This window comes from Phalangium opilio, unplaced genomic scaffold, assembly GCF_054372755.1.
Source record: "Phalangium opilio isolate 3A_F unplaced genomic scaffold, DU_Popi_V2 ptg000070l_1, whole genome shotgun sequence".
NCBI classification, from domain to species: Eukaryota; Metazoa; Arthropoda; class Arachnida; order Opiliones; family Phalangiidae; genus Phalangium; species Phalangium opilio.
The window spans coordinates 7,541,162-7,567,178 of NW_028324182.1; the positions used below are offsets into that span (position 1 = coordinate 7,541,162).

A 26,017-nucleotide genomic window follows, 5' to 3' on the forward strand; every position below is an offset into this window, starting at 1 on the left:
CTACTTCGGACACAACAATCATTATCGTGACTTAAGCAATTAAAAAACAGTAGACGTATTTAATAGTGGTTCCGGTACCGCAATTACATTAAAAAAAAACAACCGCCAAGTCTAATTAACACCGCAAGTGCTATTAATTTAATAATTACATTTCATTTCAAGTAAAAGGCCAATTAGTTAGCGAAATCTCCGATTAAAAGGAATTAGAGATTTCCACTCATTGATGAAATCTAATTAGTCCTAAAAGGTCGCTAGACCGTTTTACGTCCGGACATTTCGGTCAGTTGGATTTAAGGGGAAGTGAGACTAGACACTAAATGGATATTTGGCGGAAACCCTTAAGAAATTAAGAGGGGATTAAAGAACTAATTATTCTTATTGTCAGATTAAAATTGGACGAAACAATTCTCGAGACTGCTAGACATAATGGATAGAATTTGCCTTCACGCTTTTAACTTCAATGGTTGAAGCAAATGTCCCCGAAGTTAATCACTCTAATGATATAGAAGAGCTCGTGGAAAACGAAGGACTAAGGTACTCGAATTTATGCAATAACTATTAACTTTGGTTTAACTTACTTCGTAGAAAACTATATGGGTAAGTAGTTTCAGTGAAAACCGGGCACGCATTGCGGGGAAAACGCTAACGTAGGAGATATTGATCATTTTATATTCCACGGTCCAACCTTCTATGTTGAATAGAATTTAATATCTAAAGGGTTATACATAGACGAAGCATTAATGGAATGCTCTTAGTGCAATCTATCCTTCCCCGTTTCAACAATATTCGGTATAGAAACGTGGACGATAAGTTGACTCTCGCGTCTCGTCTCTTCCAAAACTGCTAAAGGTCTAAAATTTGGCACCGTGCAAAGGATGGTAGGAAAATTCCTAAGAGAATTTATATCTTTGATAGTGAGCGCCGACTTTCTGACTATGAGTTCAACTTTTCTTACGAAGCTCAGACATCATCATTCCTTATACCTAGCCTAAGAAGTAGAGCGGGCAATTTGTAAACCTAGCTTTGCTTAAATTGCATTGTTTAACCGTCGACAAAAACTGATCGGTTTCAAGTTTTCAACTAGATTTAAAATGGAAACGTTGGCGAGAAAATTTTCACCTTTGTCTCGAGATATTCCTTAACAAGCTAAAATCTATTCAAGTATACTCTTTTTCTAATTTTTCTAGTAACGCGATATTCCTTACCAATCATAATCGGTATCATAATTTTTATAAATGTAAATTTTTAATTTAATTAAGAAAAATGGATAATTTTACCCCCTTATCAGTAACGTCTCTGGTATTTTTGGCATTTGGGAGTGTCCATCCAAACGTGAGAAAGGATGGTGTAAAATTCCTTTTGTGGGTCTCATTAGTCGAAAGCGAAGGAACCGTTAGGGTGGTACGGTGATCTTCGTAATAAATTTCATCAAGAGAGGGGCCCCGGACATAAACTTTTGCCTTCCAGACTCATTAATAAAGAATATAGATGCGGCCAGGCTGAGTTCTCCCCTTTTAAAAGATTCCCCTTCGTGGTGGTGAACGCGTGGTTCCTAAATTCCTTCGGAACTTCCCAGTTTTCTTTCTAACTGTACCCATATCAAACATCCTACCCCGTTATCTCAGTAATTACGCCATCACCTTAGGGGGAACGTACCTCTATCCTCCCCTCCCCCCTCATTCTCTAGCACAATACGTTAACATTCTTGGCTCGCGGAATATACGCAAAGTATTTAAACAACCATCTTTCGAACGGTTAACTTTTAAAGTCGAATTTGGGTGAGAGTCGGGGTTATAATATTTGAAAATGTTTACGCTTTAGGGAATTAGGCAGCGAATTTATAGCCCTAGGGTTGTATAAGAAAGTATTTTTTTAAAGGGATGGCAAACGAGTAACACCTTTAAAAATTTTACGACTCGAGAACTAATAGATAAACACGAGTAGTTTGTTTGGCAATATATTCCAGATTTACGATTTGGTTATTAATTTTTTTACGGATTTTCTCAACTTTCCTATTAATGGAACAAGCGTAGTAAACAGATAGGGGAAAACTAAGACCATCTATACTCTAGGACAAGAAATAATAAGTAATTCCCTTTTCAAAAAGATCATTGAGGTTAGCTTCTCTTGATAATTGTGCCTAGGTTCATTAAGTCCCAAAAACCTCTGCCTGTGCCGGAGTATACATGGTTAAAATCATATGGCACACTACCAAATTAGGTAAAACTGAACTTATAAATACTTATCCATAACCATCCCTATGCCTAAGTATGGGTCTGCCGCAGTTCGACTAACAATATTTACAGTTTTCTCATTACAACCAGAATAGGAAAAAGCATAGCGGACATTGATTTTCTTCGAGAAATACACCGTCACAAGTCGCACCCATCGTAACAAATATCTTTCGACACGTACTTATTTAGAGTATGATACGCTTATGATAGAAGGAAAATTCCTCCACAACTTAACATAATCAAACAAGAACGGCTGGAGCTTTTAGTAAAGATGGGATAACATCGGTAAACAAATCTCCAAAAATACACCCGAGTCTATATACAATGCGTTGGAATATTGAAACTGAACCCTCTGGGCCTCCGCAGAGACGTTAAGCAGTAATAAGAGATACGGTCAGAGCGAAAGAAAACGTCATATTTCAAAAGCGCCTGGTTATTTCAACTTATTTCTTTCGATAGCTCATCTATATGATGAATTATCGTTTCCCAAAGATTATCTAAGGCTGGTTGTTTATGTTTTAGAGGCGATACGCGGTAACTCTAATTGAAAACAAATTAAACTTAGGTCGTTTAGGCTGGGAAAAGACGAGGGTACGGAAGGATACGGGGTACACACTAGGGACTAGGGTAGGCGGTGATTAATGATAATCAGAAGCCGTGGCCGCGGAATTCTGGTAAAAGCCTTCGAGATTTTTGGACTTTTAGCTCGCTCGTCGCGTCGCGTCGCCTTGAAAGGGTAGGTATACTGTATTGTACCACGAAGCAAAAGGGAGAAATCTACTTAAGAGAAGATAAATGAAGGTTGCTCGAGGAAAAAGAACAAAACCTGGTTTTCGGTTGGTTTTGGCGCATGAACGTGATAGATGGTGCAGTTATAAACTTACGATGTAAACGCACCGCTTAGAATAGGAGGATTTGTCATTTTGCCTAGACATATCGCTTATATAATTTGTCCGTACACTTAATAATAAGTCCTAAGAGTCTGAAACTCCGAAGAACAGGTTCAAAAATATACAGTGCCTGCTGGCTGTCTTCTTCTTTGCCAGATATTTTCACACAAGCTGTTAAGAGAATGTCTCCCCTGAAATTAATTACGAAACACGTTTCAAGACTTTCTTAATTTTTGTCGCGCTATTTTCTCATTTTTGGGTTGTCACCCGGTGTCTTGCGGAAGCTGACTCTCAAGGGTAAAATGATTCAAAATTTGCTATTCTGGCATTTATCTCTTCTTACGATTATACCGTTACAAACCAGCCTTTTTGCTACCAAGTATAAAAATGTATCTTGTTGTCGAGGTAAAATTAATGGTTATCATTATTCATTATTTAATCTTAATACTCAGAATCATCTTTTATGATTAACACCAAATACTGAACTGAACCAAACATGATGATAAGAAATGTTAATATGCTCTTTTGAAAGAAAAAATGGAGAAATTCTACCCTGGTCCTTACTTAAACTTCTTATAATCCATATCTGCTTCAAACTATAATTTTTCTAAATTCAGATCAGATATAAAGAATACGCCTCTCATGGGCTCCCAAAGAAAATTTCTCGATATATATTGCGCAAGTATATCCAAATAATAGCACCTTATGATTGACATTAAAAACTGAAGGGGTTTCTTGGCCCCTTTTGCCAAAGAAAAAAAATCTCCTCAATATTGTAACCACAAAAGCTGGGGGTATATCATTCTCTTATCCACGCTCCCAGCTTGCCGTGGTTCAATGCTACAGTACCATCTGCGAAATATCCGATATAACGATATTTCTACGATATTTTTCTTCCTCCTGACGTACGATACCACGTGATGCCATTGCAAAGGCAATAGTACATACCTTCGGTGGCAAAAGCTATAAAAGGACAATGAAACTGAGGGGACGCAGAGATACGACCTTTTTTCTTAGGTTTTTATCTATTCTATACAATATGGTACTGGGGCTAGAGCCCCAGTCAGAATAAAAGAGCTGGGGTAATAAAAAGCTCACCGAAAAAAAGACCGATATCGATAACGGGGCACTTTGAGTATAACCCCAGGAACTAGGAGCGACAGTTGCTAAATTTTGCGTACGGGGTTCATATTTTCACAAATGGTTCGAAATCATTTCAACTAAGTGACCCCTCGAAAACTGCTCTGACATTTTATCCATATATATATATGTGAGCCACACACTTATTCCAAACGCGTATCAAAAATTTCGTTTCATTCGTATGTAGCAATACGATAAACGGTGCGGCGGAGGGTTATCTATTGCAATTTATTTTGGTATAAGGATAAGGTCGATACAAACTCCGATTAATTTTGGTTTCGCTCTGATATGGAAAGGTTTTTGTTAAAATACCTCGTAAATAGGGTCGTTTAAAACCGGGAAAGATAAAAAATAAACGAAACGAACCTAACCACATGAAAACAGCTGAACAAAAAATTTCATTTAAAAAAAGCAATATTTTCTATGAAAATCACGTGACCAGTATTTGCTTTCTTGCAATTTTTCAAAAGTATAGATTTAAAATGGGCGGCCAGTTGAACGTAATCGACGATCCATATGGTTTATTCAACTATCTTCTTAAATACTACCAGTTTTGCTAAAGCAGGTCAAATAAATGGCAAACCTTGGCACTAAATTTCATTTACTCTTGGAAGAAGTACATAAATTTAAATATAAATAAAGTTTTAAACAAATCTTAATGAATTCCCTTTTGCCTTTTCTTTCGGATTAGTCATGCGTATTGTATTAAGGTGTTTATCGTGAAATATTTTAAGAGGATTAAGGTTTGTAATTTTAATTCCGGTATATTTTGGGGCTCATATTAAAATTAAATGAGTCACGTTGATGGAGTTCATGATACTATTCAGGTATAATGGGGACGAAACACACTGCGTTGTTAAATTATTCGAAACATTTTAATTAGCTTTGTTATATAACATTGCATGATAAATATAATGCATGTATTTTAGATGAATTTCCAGCTAGAGCGAGCGCCACTCTCTAGCGCGGGTGAAAAACTTTTACAGGGGCACTATGTTATTCCAATGCAAACTTCAAATCCTGTATGGGGTTTTTTTTGCATACACATTTTAAACATTTCCGCGTTGTCACTAGCCTTTAGAGTCGACATAACTGTACTTTAGCATTTACTATAAATATCAGCGCCTACATTTTTCTTTACGCGATTTAGTATATAGTATCCCTACGCCGCAGTTTCGTACCCGCTAGCATTTCAAGGTGGAATAGATTATATAGATGATATAGTTTTTACTGTTCTTTGGTTAGATCGTGTATCTATACAGAAGTGGTCGTAAAAAAGCCAAATAGTCGTTTGTATAGGGTGAAAATGGTTCAGGGAGCAGGAGTCGGTGGGTAGAATCGTTCCCCCATCCTCCTCACATCCCGCCTCTTCATTCTTCCTTAATAAATCTCGGTTATCGAGTGCGAAGAAGAGACGTACCAAACTTCGTTCCACACTCAGAAATCAGCGAAAACGTTGTTGTGTGCGAGACTCTAACTGTAACGTTCCTGAAGTACAAGTAGGGGTACTTACCAGAAGTTCATAATGCAATCAAAGGCAAAAACGGTTACATCGAATAAAGATGTATAAGCAATTCTTGTCAATATTTAATGAATATTTATTGTTAGTTCATGCCAGAAATTATTAAACAACTGTTTGCAGGAAGCGTTCTAAGATGTAGTAATCTTCTTATACACATCAAATGCTGGGCTTCTATTACTCAGTTGCACATAATAAGCCTTAGCACCTACAGAATTTCGAGACTGAAGTTTTAAATGGAAGAAAAGGTCTTAGATACCCCTTCCTTCTCCGATTCGATGTTTCGCGTTTCGCTAAATTGTCAGGTTTTTGCTCGACGAATTCCTAACTCTAACCTTTTCTTCGTTAACGGCCCGAAGAAGGCTAAGAATCGAGCTAAGAAGCAATAGGAAGAGGATGGGGTATCGCGTATATAGAAAGGCCAACCGGAAGCCTCCTGAACCCTCGCGCTTGGGCTTCAGTGTTTGAACCCTTTCGGAGCGCAAGCAGCTAGCTTCCTTCTCTGGGGAATTCGATTGGCGCGTGCTCAAATGAACTATCTCCTACGGTGTAGCTTCCCGCCGCGCTAGACCTAGGCCTAATCAACTGATAACCGAAAACGATTTCGTGCAAGGTTGCCTTTCCCCAACCAGAGTTTCTCAGAAACCTTATACTCCCCCCTGACCCCTGTATACTCCTATTTCCCACGCGCAACTATATACGCTAATCGTTTCGGAGTTGGTAGTTTCTAGAGCTTTGCCTTTTTCCTGTACTGCACTGTTAGGTTGTTTACTCCGAATCTATATAGAGATGGGATAGCTTCTTTCCGATCTCGGTACATTGCTTAATTGGCCGAGAAATTCTTACTTTTTTCTTCCCCTATTGGTACCTAGGCTAGATCTTACTCGGCACTTTTTGGTTAAACAAAACTGGGTCAAGATTGTATTGTACTTAAATTAACCTTTGAATAATCATGCTTGAGAAATTCGAGGTCACGTATAAAAGATGTAAGATGATTTTTAAGTCTACTCCTTTTATTTCGCCTTCATTTCTCTTCGAAATGGCCAAAAGAGGAGCCTGCAAATTGAAAAGTAGTGGCTTATAATTAGTTCATTGCTTGGAGAACTTTATACTTTTATGTTTTTGTTAGGTTTCAGCCACAGTGACCAGCGGCCGGGGTTCGAATAGTATAGTGTAGTAGGATATTTAGAGTTTTGTGTAAGTATACGCTTGGCAATGGGAATTAATTAAAAGAGAAGCCACCCATTAACGAATAGATAAGGCGGAAAAGACTAATTTTACAACTGGCTAGAGCTATTATTCTAATGACTCACGCCCGCCCTTAAAGTAACCTTCACAAAAGTGCCCGAATTTGTCTTGGCTAAACAAATAAGGGAATCTTTTTACGTTACCCCTATAGCGCGTTCCCCAAACCGCTTTTCCGATAGCCGGCGATCACAATAAACGTTTTCTCAGTGTTTTGCGAAGGCGCCTTAAATCGGCCATCCTCCCTGAACTCTCCCAGTTTTGATGTGGTGTACGGTTTTCCACCATTACACGAAAAATTTCCATTTTAACGCGAGCAAAATATTTTAGCAAAGCAAAACTTCGTTCACGCTGTTTTACTTGGTTAATTATTTTGAGAACAGTTTATTTAATTTGTTAATAGGGTAGCGGTAGTTTTAAAAGCAGTTAAGCAACGGTTAAGAGATACGAATTCAAAATTTTACTTTGAAATAAATTTGATACGGTAGTATTATATAATTTCCGGGTTTTAATAACATGGCTATAAAAGCTATTCCTCTCTGATACATTGAACTATTCGAACCCATTTTTGAAGACTAAACGTTTAATTATCATTTTAAAAAATCATCATTGAAACTATTACTTCATTTAGCAAACTATTCTACCGTAATGTTTCACCATCTTACGCACGCACCTGAGGCACTTTCATTACTTTTCTTTGGCTCTCACCTATCTTTAAATACCTTTAATCAAATAAGAAAAGTACCTTCCCGTTATCTCGAGCGGCTAAAAAGATTATTTGTTTCTGAACTGGCTTCTTCGTAAAACAGAAGACAATGTGCTGGTTAAATTTTATTAGCGCGGGTTGGAAGTTGGAAGTTTTACCAGTACGCCTGGATAGTATTTTAGGTGATAAGGTGCTGTCGACAAGGTGTACGAACACGGTCATGGTACCTCTTATCCCATAGACAACTCACTCCCCGAGGGCGTTGAAGCTCATTTCAAGAGATAAGCCGAGGAATTCACTCTCTTTCCAGTTTCTAGTTGTATCTTTAAAAACTAAACCCCTAAGAATATTTGGATTTCGAAGTGTTTTAGTGTCAGACTAACTTTCACAAGCATACGAAGTTCTCTCGTATTCACGTTGCTTGAAACTACGGGATTTTGAACTTGTTAAGGTTGTCCAGAGTGTTTGAGACTGTAAGAATATAGAGATAGTACCGAGAGTAGATGAAGAGCAGGGAGTAACTTGGTGGTGGTGTCTTGAAACAAACTTCTTTCATATAGAGTATACAAAGCCGAACTAAGGATTTCTAGAGAAGGCTCTGGCGTGAGATTCGTAACATATTTTATAAAAGCAATGTTTTCTTTGAGGTATCGGAGAAAGATAAAGAGTGAGCTATGGATAAAACCAGACAGGGATACCAGTTCTTCCCTGTAACAAATTAGGCATCCTTGCACGTATCGAGATAACCTATCCTATATTTCCGTTGGTTTTCTTGTATACTTTCCAATACTATAATTTTTTTTTTCTCCTGCTCCTACCTTATCTGGAATGGGAAAATTGCCATGAACTTTGTTTTTCAGCCCTGTTTAATTCGTAGTGCTGAAGAAACATATCCTTAACGTTCGTCATACGGTTCATAACAATTAAGATCATATTGGTAACTTGGTAACGCGTTCTTTAAAAATATATATGTCGTACGTGGCATCTTTAGCTATACAAAAATACTTAAAAATTTTCTCAAGTACGTACTTCTCGAAGTCTTTAAACGAAGATATGAGAATCTGTCTCGCATGCAGAATGAAGAGACTGTAAATTCCTACGGCACATACAAACTTTTGCGGAGTATTATACGCTTATGTTTAGAAGAAAGTTCCTAATTTGTTTCCGCGCTTTCCTTCAGTCTTTCGGGTTCTACTGATGTATGAGTGAAACGAATGGATTTTTTTTTTTGAGCAGTTTCAGAGATTTCCTTCGCGAGCACCTTTAAATCCCCAGTGCAGCTTGGGACTATTAAAAAAAGTGAAAAAGAAATGAGAAGCCCTGGGCTTTTCATTTTAAGGTCGGTGGCCGTGGCCGCCGTCTTCTAGAGCGGCTTTAATTTGATTTACCGTTCTTCCTGGGTCCGTATATTTTCCGCTTCGACGATATAATATTATGAAAAACTACTTCCCGCTCTACACATCCTTCCCTGTTCTCTTAAAAAGGGCCCGGAAACAAAAAACCCAGAGAAAATAAAAAATCTTTCAATTTTGTACCACGGACTTTTTAGCCCTAGAATTATTCGCTGTGAAATTTGTCTTTTACGAGCCAAAAGTTTTAAGAAAGAGTTTAAACGCTCGTAAACCTACCCCTTTAAAACAATTTTATAAAAGAAAAATTTTCTATTCTTAATTTTTTCCGTTGCATTAAATCTAATCATTTGAACGCCTATAAATCATCAGATTAAAGGAAAGTTCTGACTTTAAAACGTGTTTTTACGTAATAAAGTAAACAAAAGTAAATAATTCAAAGTGCCACTTAAATTGACTCGATATAGATATTGTAGTCAAGATGTTAAAATTGTGTTACGAATATTTTCAAATAATATTTACTCATTTCCACTATGACTGCATGAATTTGTGTAAAAACCTACACTGTCCCAGGGATAGATTTCATTTTAGAAGCAGGAATGGAGAACAGAGTAATCTGGGCGCGCGTCACAGTCCACGGGACGGAGGGGTATGAAAGAAGAGGCGCGTCATAGCGACAGAGGTAAAAAGGAATTGTGTATTTTTCGCCGTCCCCGTCAGCAACGTTATCAAAACGTAGTTTAAGTGAGCCAATAACATAATTTAAACTTTTCGTTACGTGTTGGAGGGCGGGGCTCTATACTGGGCTATGAGTCGGACTGAAGTAAATACTAACCGTTCTCCATTCCTACTTCTAAAATTAAATTTTTCCCTGACTGTACTTTATAGAGACTCCCTGAGGTGCCCTATCACATCAGAAAATTTCACGCAGCATGTATTCTTTGGTGTATTTAATGAATTGTCAATTAAACGTTAGTAGGTTAATAGTAGGCGTCCCAAATTGAGCGTAATATGAATAGAGAGGGTGCGAGGTGACGAATCGAGAGAAAAGCCTTTAATTTGATCGATTTGCTGCGAGGGTGCAGATACTATGAATAAGCGCGTGTATTTACCCCACGTTAATATTTAAAAATCCTAGAAGTATCTTTCCCCTTTATTTAAGGAGAGGGTCTTACCCCTTTCTCCAATTCCACGTGAAACGATCAGATGTCACGAACAATCGTTTGAGAGAACACGCGCCCTGACTCTTGGATGACTTTGCGAATCACGAGACGTCGTCGGAAAGAGAAGGATGGAGCGCGATTTTTACTTTAATCAAACGCCCCCAATAATTTAACACGAATTTGTAATAGGAGATGGGGCGGAGTTAGTTAAAATGGATTTTTTATTTAACCCTTACACGAAATATCGATAATTTTACAGGTTTGTCTCGTATCGCCATCTAGAAAAGCTAAGCGAAGGTTTTGTTTTAAAATAATACCAGCTACGTTCGCATTAGGTATGAAATCAGTCTCTCAGTGGACATCCACACCTTCTTAGAGAAAAAGGATAGGCTTGGTAATTCAGTTCATATAGACTAAGATTAAGGTTGTGCAGGCACACTCCAAAACCACTATATTTACTCGCTTTTCGCCCGAAAAGCAAAAGTTATAAAATATCCCGGCTAGGAGTGAGGGGTGAAAGTCCTGGTTATTAATTTTTCCAGGGAGGAGTAAAATAGGAGACGAACGAATTGTACACGCTATTTAGAGTGACAACCGTACATCTTAACCCCCACAACCGGAGAAAGGGGATTGTAGGAATACTAGGTTATCGTTTATCACGTGACAAGCGGCATCACAGAGTTTGCTAAAAACTGCCATCTCGTGAGAATCTTGAAAAGTAAAATAGCGTTTGTTGTAGTTGCGCAATCAGTGCGGGACTTTTTTAAAAATAGTAAATTTTGTGTTGGAGAGAGGGCGCAAAATAGTAGCCCAATGTACAAACAGTAACCCACGTGACAAGCAGGAACCAATTAAACCCCTTTTTCTCACTGTGGAAGTCTAGAATACTACTCGACCCCACAATACGACTCCTTTTTTTCAAGTCCTCCCTGATTTTGCAAGTTTCGCGAATTTCTGGCATTCCTTTGAAGATCCAAGATGCGGAACTACCAAAGAGTATTGGATTAGATTTTTTATTTCTTTTGACCCGGTATACGCTATTTCTGAGTAATAGGACCTTTTCATTATTTGTCCAAACTTTCCTTGGGGCCCCGCCTTCCGCAACGCTTTTTATACAAGTTTTTTTAAACGTATATAAGGATATTTGCTTTAAGATATAGTAGTTAGGCATGACTTTCTCCTCCTCTAAACTTAGTATTTTTCTTATCGAAAAGCACCCCAAGCTATAGGCCTAGTAGGAAAAACCCTTTTATGGGGGAAATATAGAGAAAAGAGTTTCCGCTTTTACAGAAAAAACTGGGATAGAGTTCATTTCAATTTGATTTTGCAACAAACGTACGATGGTACAAGTATTTTTCTATGATGGGAAAATAAATAATGTTTTGATAAAAATACTTTAGTTAATGCAACATAATTAAATAAAAATTTTAAAGTGGTCTGCTTCAAGCCAAAATCTTTGAAAACGTTTCTAAAAATTTATAATGTGGTAGCAAAGGCTATCGGCGTTATTTCATATTGATATGTTGGTTAATTTTATACGCCATTTTAAAATATGACAGCGTAGGAACCTTATACTTAATATAAGTCAAATTTATTCAATAATATGTGAGACTGATTGATTTATTCATCAACGCCTAGTTCAAAACCGCTTTACCGAAAATGTAAAATTTTGCGGCAACCGTTTTCTACTCCTAATTTAGAGTTTAATATAAAAGATTTTTCTAAAAATAAAAAAAAAATAAAGCTGATCTAAAAGTATATGAAAAATCTTTCTTATGAGAAATATCCGTGGACGGGCTTCATGTCTTGACGGGATGACTTTCGCGCAATTTAACCGCATGTTTAACTTATTTGGGAAGCATAAAAAACCTCGATTGAATAAGTTCTTAATCGCGGTATTTTCAGGGTGGAATGGTCTTTACCAGGACACTAAAATACAAAAGAAAACATTTACATAGAAAAGTAGGCCTGTAAGAGATTTTTTATATTTGCGATGTTAGCTCTTAGTATTTATTTAGAAAGAAAAAAAACCTCTAACATTTGTAAAAAATAACTCTGGCTTTTTATAAAGAATCTATTCGAGTCAACACGTTTCAACGGTTTATTTTTATAGTAAATTCATTTTTTAAGCAGCGTTCCGCAATTTTTTATCTCCTTTTTTTGTACGAATAAGCTTTGCCCGGCTGCCAAGTTAAGCAAAATTAAATACACGAAAGAAAAAATAAGGATAAACCTCGTCTGAATAAAAATATTCAATCTTTCTGCGGGGATTTTTTTTTCAATATTTATTCAAATGAATAAGCTTACAAGGCACGCAAATGTAAAATTATAATGTTAAAGGGAAAGTGAAACGTAAAAGAAGATGAGTTGTTAATATAATTCAGGGGAGAAATTTAGCCCACTATCTGCATTCGAAAAATATTCCTTCTCTTAATTCTCTCTTGTTCAAATATCTCGACTTTTTTGTTTGACACATAATTCATCCTCATTTTAAAAATTTTGATTTTTAATTTCGTTTGTGTTTCTTGCGCATAAATTAATTAGATCCTTCTATAATTTAAACTAATTAAAAGATAACATTTGCAAAGCTTATGGCTATGTCCAATTTGGTACAAACATAAAAATTAATTTCACCAAAAAAATGTTGTCATTACGATTCTTAGTTAAATTGATGTCATACCCCTGAGAATCCATCCGTGATGACTGGTGCGACAATAGCGCTTTGCAGTTTCATAACCAATAGCAAGAGGTTGATAGTCTAGAGTAGTTCACGGCGATATTTACAAACAAAGCTTTATAGTTTTACTTAATTTTTGCGTAAGTTGGTGAAAAGAAATATCAAAGGAAAGTATCGATTCATGTGATAATTAGTATCTGAATGACTTGCACCTTGAGCATTAATGGCGTCAAGTCTTCTGCTAGCGCAAATAATTAAACTACAATTTTCCTGTTGGGCTTAAATTTATTTAAATTTTCTTTGAAAATCAACGCGAGTAAAAGTTAAGAAGAGATTGAAAAATAAATGTATATTGAAAAAGAGGATTTTGCAAATTACATTTTGGACCTTAAAAATGATCTTGAAAATGTGAGAGGAAAGGCAAGGACCTAGAATTCCCAGGGCAGGCGAGAAAATACGTTAATCTCGGGATTAATCATCATTAACGATAAGGGAGAAGTTTGGGCCACGAAGGACGAGGACCAGGCCCGTATTCCGTCGAATAAAAAACTAGGACAAATTATTTGAGGGACATTAGCATCGCGCTTTCGGGACAGGCGAGGACTCAACTAACACGCAAATTGATTTTTTCATTAGTCCCTGCAACTAAGAACGAGACAAATCAGTGTCACTCGACAGCGCCGTCAAGGCTGGTCGCTGGCGTTATGTCCTCTCCCTTGGTGAAATATATCCTGTTTTCGTTCTCGTCCGAGGATTTTCGAGCGGGTCAGACTAATTACATCGTTCGTGGTCCTACACATGTGACTACTAACGAAGGAGAAAGGTTTGTTGTCAATTGCGACATCCGATTACGTAGCTCGGACCGTCAAGAACAATGTTAAGAGAGCTTTTCTGCCATCTTCATTGGGTGAAAATTGAATAGGGACAGCGATGGCATTAAGAAAAACAAGACAAAGCTTCATTCTTTTTGTTTTGAGGGCAAGATGTAATTTTTTGCGTTAAGTAATTTGTGAACAATCCCTGCGTGGGTACAAAAACAAAACAGGATTACACTTCATTTTGAATGATCAAAAATCAACATCTCAGTCATTTACTCTCCATGCTTCCCTATATTTTCAATTTCAATTTTATTTTCCCGTTCCAAAAATAAACAAATAGACGTAAAATAATGGAATGCATTATCCTTTTACATTGACAAAGGACCTGAATTGAATTACTTTCAACGTTCTTTTCAAAAATTGAAAAATTCAAATTTATTTTTTAAGCTTTGACCCGTGCATTTTTCTTCTTTTCCACAAAGCGAGATTGTAAAGTCTGGGGTTATTTTTGTTCATTCAATCTCATTTACATTTATCCATTTTATTTTATCGAATTTGACCCGACCCAAATAAAGAAGCAACCCTTTTTTCTTGTTTTACACCGTTCAATAAAAAAATGGGGAATATTGACCCCTTACTGACATAATTAAGTCATGATTTTGCCAATTTATTTTGACGGTATTACATATGTCTATAGGTGAAATTCACCAATCGTTTATCTATTGAATTAAACCTAATAAAATAAAGACCCCGACGATAGAAAACAAAAAAAAACTGGGCAATGACAGCAACGTCATTTAAAAACCAATTTGTTAAAATTACGCGTGCGATATTGTCAAAACAAAGTTTCTAAAACTATTTTTTTATTTATTTTCCTTTTACTGATTTTATAAGTTTTGTTATTTTTTTCCTTTTCCTTTTAGTGAATTTAGGGTCTGTTATCATCCCGGAAGTTAACAGAAAAAGTCAAAAGAAAATTCTATTTTACGACAAAGAATAACATTTTTCGGTTTTCTAAATTTTTTGTTTTTTATGACGAATAAAAACATATTATTTTGTTTTCAAATTTCTTGAGACAATTGGACATCCCGAGAGATCAAACACTTCCCAAAATCCCCACGAAAGAAAATTTTCAAATATCATTTGTTTTAAATTAGATTTAAATAACAAAATTTGGCAAAAACTCCCTGAGAATTTTTTTTTCGCTAAATTGTCCTAAACTTCTGCACGGAATTTTGCTTTAAAAGGCAATTTCGGGTTTTTGGGGTCTACGACAGACGTTTCTTTTAAAATAAAAATATTATTTTGCAACTCAACCTAAGTAAGCAACACAGTCATAACTATCACCAATAATTTATACCTATAGAAAAGACAAGGATTTCCATGGATACATTAAATATTTACATATTTAATGTTCCATTTATCGTGTAGATCAGAAGGTCCATAAATGAATTGGATAGTTTTTCGACCCATAGCAAGGTTCTCAAACTTACATTCGAATTTCTCGATATTTATATTCTGACCAAGGCCTTGCCTTTTAACAAATTGATTTCTCAGTTTGTTCTTAAGCCGGGAATGGCCATTTTTCCTCCATTTTAGGTCTTGATCACGCCCGAGAGGAGAAATTTAAGAGAATCGTTCCTAAAAGTCTGTCATTCGGAAATGAGGGTATATAGAGCTGTATTTCCCTCAGAAAAGGCGGGAGAAAAAAAGTTAAAAAAATTCTGTTCAAAATGTTACAGATGGGAACGGAAAATAAGGGTTATACATAGTAAAGACAATCGTTGGGAATTTAAAAAGCGGTTTTGGCTTAGACGATTTCCAGACTATACTTGCTTTTTCTTTCAAGTGTTTCTTACAAATCCGTTGCAGACAATTTTCGCGGAGGAATTACTGTTTTTATTTGAAATTGTTATACTGTCTGAGGATAAAAGCGTAAAGTTAAGGAAGTTGCCTTTACTTTGCACTAATAATCCCATAAATAAATAGAAAATGTTATTGAATTTAGGATAAATTTAAAAATCAATTAACACAAGTTTATCTAAAACTACGGAGCCTATTGGTGCATGATATAATTGAGTATTAATAGTTGATCTTTGATATCCATATCCTTATAGTGATATTGATAATGACCGCCTGTAATCGAAGTTAATTAACAGTCACCCATGCTTGCATAATTTCATTGGCTGGCACCTGAAGGCATTAATGATTCTTTACTAACTCGTAAAAATATAGAACCTTTTGAAGCATATTGGCTCACAAGCTGCTTTCATTTGAACAATATCGCCGGAGAGTTCACGGCAATGCTAACGAATTTTCAAAGATAATTTAAAAACTATCCGTTAAATATGTAGATAGGGTGTAGAACTATAAATCATATCAAGCTTTAGTGAACATTACACGTAGTAGCAAAATCAACCCCTCGAGATTCGCGGATTACAGCTGCTCGGAATCCTCCCTCTCCTCTTCCTCTCTCGTCTGGTTTCAACTTAGGATTGTTCCACGCAGTTTTAGTTATAAGGCGTTGGCAGTTTGAAACCATGCAACCATCAGATTCCCTTACCCTTAATTTCGTGCCAGTTCAAATTCCCCACAGTCCTCAAAATACTAGGCTTAAGTAAACCTTTCCCCAGAATCGAGTATTATCTTAGCAGCGTAGAATTTCCTACAAAATACCAATACTTTTATGGGCACATTACGTTCGCGGAATGATTAAAATATGCCACGACAAATCTCGACACATAAATCTACATCCTAATTTTATGACTGGCGTTACTGTAGTATTCATATTGAAAATCCGATTATTATTAATCGAGCCACTGAACTAGAATAGTATGAATTTTCTTCCCAACCATATTGCGTTAACGCGCTAGTTTATTAATATGTTTCTCCATTCGGATCACTTGCTATCAAAAATTGCGAAATGAATGCCCTTCTTGGTCTCGCTCGAAATGTCTACGACAAGATGCTAAGAAACTATACAGCCCTTTCACCTCGCTTTAACAAATTTACGCAATCTACGCACGAATTCCCTAAAACTAATTTTCGCCCTCCGCAAGCTCCTCCGAGGTTGACCCTATCTGAAGCTTAGCAACGTTTACGTCTCGCGATGTCCTCCCGTACCAGCTCCTTCGCGCTCAAACCTTCTAGGAGGTTTAAGGTTTTCGCCAAGGCTTAGGAAAAAAATAAATCGTCCGGTGTTGTCTGTAGAGATTGTAAGGAAGAGACTAACGTGTACTGCAGTGTAGTGTACACGTTGGATTATAAACTAAAATATATATATTGCCGCGACGTATACCGAAGCCGCGGTTGTACGCTTAGGAATTTTGCACCAAGGTAAATCGGCCGGCCGCACTCTACTTTATTAGTTTCCGACAGGATGACGCCGTGATTTACCCCCCTGGCCACTTCTGGCACGCTTAAACCCAAGGTTTTGGTTAGAAGTTTCGCCTCCATGACTTAAAGTATGGCCACAAACTGTGGGTATGCGGAGAACGGTACTTAAAAGTCGCGCCAGGGGTAAGTGGCTGTTGTACAATTAGGTACATGTCTACAAGAGCTCGGGAGTGTCGACTCTCTTCTTCAAGCTCCGTTCGGATTACCAACTGTCCAACTTGTAATTCAATGCATTTAGAAGTTCAAGTAAACCGTTCTGAGCTGACGGGGGAACCGCTCGTCTAATCAGGCGTATTGAACCTTTGGTAGTGCAGAATAAGTCACTAGAACCGCCTCAGAGGCAGCAGAGTTTTTCTTAACAGTTCGATTCTGGTATAGTGGACACCGCCTCTAACAGGGTGGCTTTGGTTCATCGTAAACCATGCGCGAACACGACTTCACGGGGTAAAAAATAAACGATGATAGGGGGACGATCCCCGCGCATGCAGTTTGCCCGCATAGCATGGACGCATCACGGTCTTGTATTCCAAGTATATTTTTTGCTTAGCGCCTAAAAATGATGGCCATACCAAGCAACCTCTCTGGCTGCATCTCAGAGGTTTCTCCGCTTGTATTTTATCTTTTACACGCTTGTTTGCTTTCGGGGGTCTAGAGATTGAAGGCGCTAAAACTTTTATCCTACAACACTTTTTTTTCCTAGTTTCGCCTAAGGGTTTTAAAAGAGCGAGAGAGGCGGAGGAAAAGAGACTAGAATACGCTAGAACTAGGCCTAATTCTAAGCCTTGGCACGAAAATAATGGGTAAAACGATCGAATAGGGCTTCCGTGCATTGATTTTGCAGAAAATAAACTATAAAACAACAAAATACGAGGTTGACGTTACGGGTTTAGCGCCCTATTGGATGTAAGAGGTTGTTTATACGAGAAACATTTTATCATCAAAGGCCTTTTCAGACGACATGACCTTTTGACTCAATTAAATGAGTCAAATATAGAATTGGGTGAACTAGTTATATAAGTCGTGTCATAGTATATTTCAGCCTAACATCCTCATGCAGTCGGTTAAATGTTTCAAACAATTAAATGATAAATTTTTGAAAGAATTGTTGTTCACAAAATTCCCAGAACAAGATTTTCTCCTTCTTGAAACATAATTTGATTTACTATTCGTCTGTAATTCGAAGGGGAATAAAATTATCCTGAGGTGGGTGCTGTTTCAACGGTCGATGACGCCAAAAATCTCCATATAGAATGACTCCAATGTGCAATGAGAGTTCTAAGTTTAATGAAGTTTGAGGAAGTTAGTCGCGGACAGGAAAAAGAGAAAGGTATAAAAAATAGTGAAAGTGGGGAGGATGTTTGAATACATATTAGATGAAGCCATCAGACATACTCATTTAAAAAAACCTCAAGTCTACTACAGCCTTCAAAATATCTCTCTTCGAATTCGACTTTCTTTAGAATTTTTTTTCTTTCCTCTACTTTTTACTTTAAACATTATTTTTCTCACAGTCAGTCGAATTCAATTACTGGTCTAGTAAATTTTTAACCCCTCGTTTTTTACAATTATTTTTGGCAAAGTCTTGACGGTGTTAAAAGTAAGAAGTAAAAGTGGTCATATCGAAAACCAAGATATTAATCACTAAAGCTTTTTCATATAATTCTTCGGAGTGAGTGAGTTACCCCTCGATTGAATTATTTAAGGTATTTGAAATTTATTTACATCCGGAGCTCGTCAAAAATATTAAACCCAAACAAAGGAAATGACTAAAGGTAAAGAGAGTTTTGCACAATTTAAAACGCTTCTTATCAAAGTAAATTACAAAAAACATAGGCAATATTCTTACGAGAATTAGTATTGCTAGAGAGATTTAGTATTGCTACCTTAACAAGTTGGGAAACCAAAATAAACTTCTGCGAGTCGGGAAGAGAGCGAACGCGGTCCGGATTTGCCAACTGCGAATGCGGTAACACACACACAGACATTTTCAGTGTAATACCTCTCCGTGGCGTCATTGTCACTCAGAGAGGTAACAACAATGAGATTGTGGAAGTAATAACGCCACGCCGGAAAAAAAGCCTTATCTATATCAAACTCAAACCCCCACAGCCCACTTGAGCCTCAACAGATAAAAATATAAAATGTCGGGCAGTCATACCTCATAATTTGAATTTGCATTTAAAGGCCCCAAATTAATCTTCAAAATGTATTTCACGCATTTATTCTTGCTTTACACAATCTTAATTCATATAACTTATTCCATCAATATTGACACTAAATTTCCAACCATATTTCGAGGTGAGAAAAACGGCTATTTCGGATTTACCGTCGGATTACATAAAAGCAATGGAAAAAACACGTGAGTCTAGGCCTCTTACAAAAATATCTAAGGGCCGCAGTTGTAATTGGTAAAAGTTTCGATCTTTTAGAGTTTTAATTGGCGCCCCAAAGTCAACGAACCCAACAATGGGAGATGCTTCGCATCCAGGTTCATTGTTGAAGTGTTCCATTGAGGACACTTCCTGCCTACATGTAGAGGTCGATAAGGGTGGAGACCTAAGGCCCCAACTTAAAGATGACATGTTACTTGGATGGAGCATGGATGTACAAGTAGAGGAACCCAACAATGTCGCCGTATGTTCATTAAATATATTTACCCTTGTTCTCGTATTTAAAAAAATACATGTTTTAAAAAGGTTTGCGCACCAAGTTGGCGTAAGAAAAATTCGGAATACACGGTATATGGAGCGTGTTACATCATGGACAATGAGTTGACGTTGAACAATGTCCAGAAGTTAACCCCCCTAGATGACGACCGTAAGTGTGACTAACTGACTTACTGGTAATTAAACTTCGAAGATCCGAAATTATGGTCATTCACAGGGTATATTGGAACCACTTCATCCTATAAGTTCTTGTACGCTCATGGACAAGCTGGTTTTTCTGTTGTATTTGATAAAGTTAATAAATTTAAATACTTTAAACATGGACAATAAGGTCTAAATACAGCGTAATTAATGGTACTTTTCCGTAGTTTTCTGAGAAGGTAGTTCTAGGGGCCCCTGGTTTTGCCGATTGGATTGGTAAGGTTTTGATAATTCATGAACTAAATGACAAAGGGTAATTAAACAATTATTATAAATTAGGTACGGTCATCCCAATACAATTACCAAATAAAAACGAAAGAATGATAGTTGACAAACCGGCTAAAGAACTGAGTAACAAAGAATCATTGTATTTGGGTACGATTTTTTTCTAATTTGTCTCGCAGGTCTATCATTTAATTTTGGACTTAAAACTAATTAATTCTCGTAAACATTTACAGGATACTCTATCGCTTCCGGACAGTTTCGTGAAGCCGGTGAATCTTATTTGGCAGCCGGAGCTCCACGTGACGGTTATTTGAAAGGCAGAGTAAGATTAACTTTAGACGCGTTCCAAAGGATTGAATGGGAATTCAATCTCGCGTATAACGCAACATTATCAATATAGCAATCGGATAATCGATTCCCAATTTAAACCGACGCATTATAATTATTAATTAAAGGTATACATAGTTAAAACGTGGTTGGAGAAAAAGAAATGGGCCAAAATGAACGTAACCGAATATCGAGAAGGAGAACAGGTAAGATGAAGATTTTTCCCAACTTCAAATTATTTTAACTAAATATATTTCGATTTTACAGTTTGGTGAATATTTTGGATACTCCGTTTTAGGAGTGGATATAAATGGCGACCAAATTACGGACTTGATTACGGGGTCGCCATTTTACAATATTGTCAAAGGTGGTGGAGATAATGGTCGAATTTACTCGTATTTAGGCGGATCAAGGGTATTTAAATTTTAATTGTCTAAATTAATTAAATAAAATCTATATTATTATTTTAAATTAACACGGAAGGGACTCAGTTTGGATTGTAGGACATCGGGTAGCGGCAAAAAGGGAGCACGATTTGGATCGGCACTGTCTGATATCGGTGACATAAACCAAGATGGCTTCAATGGTAGTGTAATTGATTCAACATAACTAGTAACGTTACCTCAAGAAAAAAGTATATCTTTAAGGAGCTAGAACCAATCAAACAGACGACACGCGTGTGATAGATATCAATGCTTAGTCTCTGATTGGTTCTAGCACTTGTTGCAGAAATTTGCTAAGACAAGATATAATCATAAAAATCGTCGCTTTTAAATGATTTCTATATAATTTTCTACTGATTTAAGTCTATTTTGGAAATAGATCAAAAATAACTTTTCCCTTTGCAACTTTCTTTACTTAAGACATTGCTGTTGGAGCTCCTTACGAAGAGGATGGAGCTGTCTACATTTATCATGGTTCGAGCCTAGGATTAAAGTGTGATTTCTCTCAAGTAAGAACTGGTTAACATACGCCTTATCTCTCTGGGACTCTCGGCTGTAGTAAAGAATTGACAAAAAATGTTATCCTTTATAAAATAGAAAATAATAGCCAGTCAGGTCGGAGTTAAAGGACCTGGATTCGGAATGTCTTTGTCTAAAGGATTGGACATCGATAACAATCACTATCCCGGTAAGATGGGACACTGTCCTTATAAAGACTCCATACGTCAAACCTGTCGAAGACAGTTCCGTACTTGTATTAAATAGTGCAGTGTTATTTTTTTAACAGATTTACTTGTTGGTTCATACGGAGATGACTCAGCAGTATTACTTAAGTAATGTTATATCACGTAAAAAAGCGAAATGAAACGTGAATGTTTGATTAAACTATAGGTCTCGTCCGGTTATTCGTATGGAAGTGAAACTAACGACGAGTTTACAAGCCATCGATTTGAAATCGCCGAATTGCGCGCCGAGAAAGGATTCCAAAGCCCAACCGTGTTTTATAATAAAAACGTGTTTACTATACGATGGGAAACACGCCCCAACAAAAACAAGTGCGTTCTTCAAATACTGTTTAATATATATTTGAATAATTAATACGATAACTCCGTAGGAGTGTCCCTGAACATAAGTGTCGATGAAGACTTCCTTAGTGTCAGTAAGTGGCCAAGGGGTTTCTTCCCAACGACGCAAGGCAACCCGCAGTTCAAAATTAATAGGCAAATTGAATTGGACGCTACATTACCCCAGTGTATTGATACAGATGTTTTCATACTGGTAACGCATTATATAAATTGAACGAATTGACTAATTAGTGTTGTTTGCGCAATTATTTATATACAGAAAGAACAAGGATCGGCATATATGGATCCATTAAGTTTCGTTGCCAAATACGGGTTGGTTGAACCGGAGCAAGAACAGTTCTGCTCTAACTGTCCCATCACATCCAATAAAGGACTACAATTTGTAGAGTTAAAGGTAATGGTTTATAGCCTTGGATAATTATTGAAATTTCACTTCTTCAACTCTTCATTCAGTAATAGATATTAATTTCTCATAAAAACCTGTTATTTAGGTGCCATTTTCAGTTGGATGTGGTGATGACTATATCTGTCAATCAGACCTTCAACTTCGGGCGCGAATTCTACAGTTAGAGTACGTGAGACAGTCTTGGTTTAATAATGAACAATAGGAGTTATACCGGGAATTCCCCGTGTCGCTTCTATGTTTGTTTCTGGTTGAAAGCCGTAATTCATTATGTTAAACTAATAATATACAGAAATCAAAAGGAGTTGATAATTGGAGTGGATCATCGATTAACCTTGGAAATTTCCGTTAAAAATATAGGAGAGTCGGCGTACACTCCTATGGTCGAACTTACAATTCCTCGCGAACTTATTATAGTTAATACAGGACCGTGTACACAAATGCAAAGCACTACGGGAGATGAAATGTATAAACTGCAGTGCAAACTAACGAATCCTTTCAAAACTGGGCAAAGCGTAGGTTCTCTTCGAAACATTTAAAATTAGCGGTCAGATAACTCATCGATATCTGATATATTTCGAATAAGGAAACATTCGAAGTCAAGCTGGACTCTTTCAACGTCAAACGTGACGGTATTCCCATAATTAGGGCCAACGCAACTACGGTTAGCCAGGAATTAACCCCTCTAGATAATACGGCTGATATACCATTGCCATTCAAATCAAAAGTTGAACTACGACTTATTGGGTATTTAAAAAGTTGAAATTAGTAAGACTTTCTCATAAGCAATATCCTTACGTTACATTAACAGACTGGCTAGCCAAAATCCGATTGTATACAACGAAAAGACGGAAAAAAACGTTCCATTCTCGCATAGCTACGAAATTATTTCCAAATTTACGCCAGTACCAGGTGTGAAGTTGGTGCTTTCCATTCCGGGGTTGTACGAAGATGGTACCAACGTTGTTAATATCACTAGCCTAGAGGTAATGGTCAACCATCGCGTTTCTCTTGGTTTCTCTAATGTTCGTAAGTTCATTTGGAACATATCATTATAGGTGAACCGACCTTTTAGTAATTGCGACAGATTAGACAAAGAAGGAAGTGATAATTCAGGTGAAGGAGGTATACAAATTGCAAAACGTTCAATATACGACGAAGAGTTAGCACCAAGGGCCCTCACCCAGGGAAAATCGAAATCAGAGAACCGAGATTTCAATTTGGTAATTATGGACTAATTTTTTTAATGTGTTTAAGAACTAAAGTTAATTCATAATCAAGGGTTGTGAGAATACAAAATGCGTTGTGTTTGAATGCTACTTCGACAAAGTCACTAAAGATGATTCGGTTAAAATTAAAATATCAGGAACTGCGGATTTAGCCATCGTTGCCGTCAAGTCGAAAAAAGTAAGTTTAATTATTTGCAACATCGTATTAGCCCATTATCTCGTCAGTGGTACATTTGAAACGTTGTAGTCTTTCAACCATTCGCTTAGGATATTGAAAATTACTCTATAAAACTAATTATACCGAGGCTGAAATTTGATTTAAAGTAATCATACTTTGTTTTTTAGCCTAAATTGGACATTGTCCACTTCAAAACGCAAGGCAAAATATACGCCCTAAACGACGACAATACGTATCAGACCAAAGTCGCTGATGAAGCCACGGTAAATTATAAAAATAAAAATTTAAATAAATGACAGTATCCAAAATAAATTGGATTCTAACGTTTCAAGGTAATTACAACCATGACTAAAGAGGGTTATGGAGAAGCGGAACCTGTTTCGTTATGGATTATCATAGCCAGTATTATCGGTGGTATTATCATACTAGTCCTTATCTTCGTTGTTTTACTCAAAGTAAGTATGTTGCCTAAAATCAAGGTAGATAATTATTCAAAATTGAGTTCGATAGAGGTTCACCTGAGAACCATTTATTAACCGAAAGATAGATAGTATATAAAGCCCCGTGGGCTTACAACTTCAGAGAGAAATTTATCACGATTACTAACCTTATCAAGAATTTATCCAATTATATCAGTAATATTGGAACCTGAATATTTAAATGAAAGATTCACGCTAGATTTCCTGTAAATTAATTTAATCGCTTATATCTTGTTTAGTATGGGTACATGGTTCCTATATGAACCATTTAATATTTTATACGCTGCAAGATAAATCTAACGTGCACGGTCCTTTACTCTAACCCAAGTTCAATATTTGTTGGATATTTGAATTAATTCTCTTATCTAAAATTAATCGGGCACGTAATATTTCAGATTGGATTTTTCAAACGGAATAAACCCGATCAATTAGCGACTTTGCAACAAAACGATAGGCTCTTGAATGAACGCGGAGAAGCCAGGTAAGTTAGACGTTAAATTTTCTCTCTAAGATAAGGACCGATATACTTCAAAGCATCCTTTAATTTTCAGAGGACAAGATACCTGAAACATCTTTAGAACACTAGTTTAGATTCCTAATTAAACGCGTACGCCGCTGTAAATCTTAATTTTAATTAATTTTATGAATCTTATCAGATGTTTAATTTTTAAAATTTTGATTAATATAAAACTATTTTAATTATAATAAACTCTAATGCTATTTCAATCAATAATAAGTCTCTCCTTTATATGGGATATACGAATGGATTCTCCATGGGCTCCGCCACAAGCTATCGGTGCCTTTGTTAGTGGCTGATATTTCCTATGGGCACTTGGCGCTCCATAACCTTGACTGAACAATTCTCCGGCAGGTAACCTATAGTTAAGTCCAGAATATGGAAATCACCCTAATATTAACGTCCAACTGAAGCACCTATTATTTAGTCTACTTGTGGTTGGTTATACCATTTGACCAAATAGACCTACATAACCTTAAATGGTTGCATTCACTGCCATAGTTTGACAATGCATTTCTGTCAACCATGGTATATATTTAACATATTAAGCTCGTAATTTCACTCATCGTTTATAGCGTAAGATTATAACGTGTGTTCTGTAAGTTCGACGCTTGAAAGTTTGTTCGTCTTACTCTAACTCGACGTACTTCAAAAAGGCGATGACTTCTTACAGAAAAGAGAGCTGGCTTGTCAATTTTCTGAATTCTCGTTGGTCGGTTTAAATACTTATTTAAACGTATTATAAATTTATGGTTTAGTTGCTAGACCCTAACTCTAACTAAACCGCGCAGTGTGTATAATAACGCCATTGGAGCGCGCCACCATTTGGTTGGGGATCCAAAAGTGAGGTTAACTCAATATATGGAAATCGGTTTGACCAAATTACACGGACTGGTACCATATAACAGCTTCTCCAATAGAAGGCGGCAGGCAAGTTTCCAGTCATTAAGGAGTGCTCTAGATGGCATAGCCAATGTAGGTTACAGCTTAAATTCCCTTAATATAGAATCTTCCTGGTGCGGTTACAGTAGGCGCCTATACATCATAGAAGCTTATTAGCCGAACGATTAGATCTTGGCCCTACCCAGCCTTCTCCGCCCCCTTCACTTGGCCCCAGGAAGGCTGCT

The 26,017-nt window shown here is 36.8% G+C and overlaps 2 protein-coding genes across 4 annotated transcripts in view; one reads left to right on the forward strand and one right to left on the reverse strand.

The window, feature by feature from the left end:
* LOC149661378 (protein turtle-like) overlaps positions 1–26,017 on the reverse strand; it is a 123,332-nt gene that overhangs the window by 34,772 nt on the left and 62,543 nt on the right. The gene's annotated exons all lie outside the window — the stretch shown is intronic.
* On the forward strand, positions 19,189–25,080 carry LOC149661380 (integrin alpha-9-like). The gene is made up of 26 exons (XM_089843863.1): positions 19,189–19,496; positions 19,567–19,771; positions 19,834–19,954; positions 20,021–20,097; positions 20,172–20,220; positions 20,284–20,379; positions 20,463–20,551; positions 20,685–20,762; positions 20,824–20,970; positions 21,040–21,142; positions 21,420–21,508; positions 21,597–21,687; positions 21,787–21,832; positions 21,891–22,054; positions 22,114–22,277; positions 22,344–22,478; positions 22,576–22,655; positions 22,780–23,002; positions 23,074–23,234; positions 23,299–23,473; positions 23,546–23,710; positions 23,769–23,894; positions 24,062–24,157; positions 24,227–24,349; positions 24,769–24,854; positions 24,925–25,080. The coding sequence occupies exons 1-26, from the start codon at positions 19,342–19,344 to the stop codon at positions 24,938–24,940; spliced, it is 3,060 nt and encodes a 1,019-aa protein (XP_089699989.1). The 5' UTR covers positions 19,189–19,341; the 3' UTR covers positions 24,941–25,080.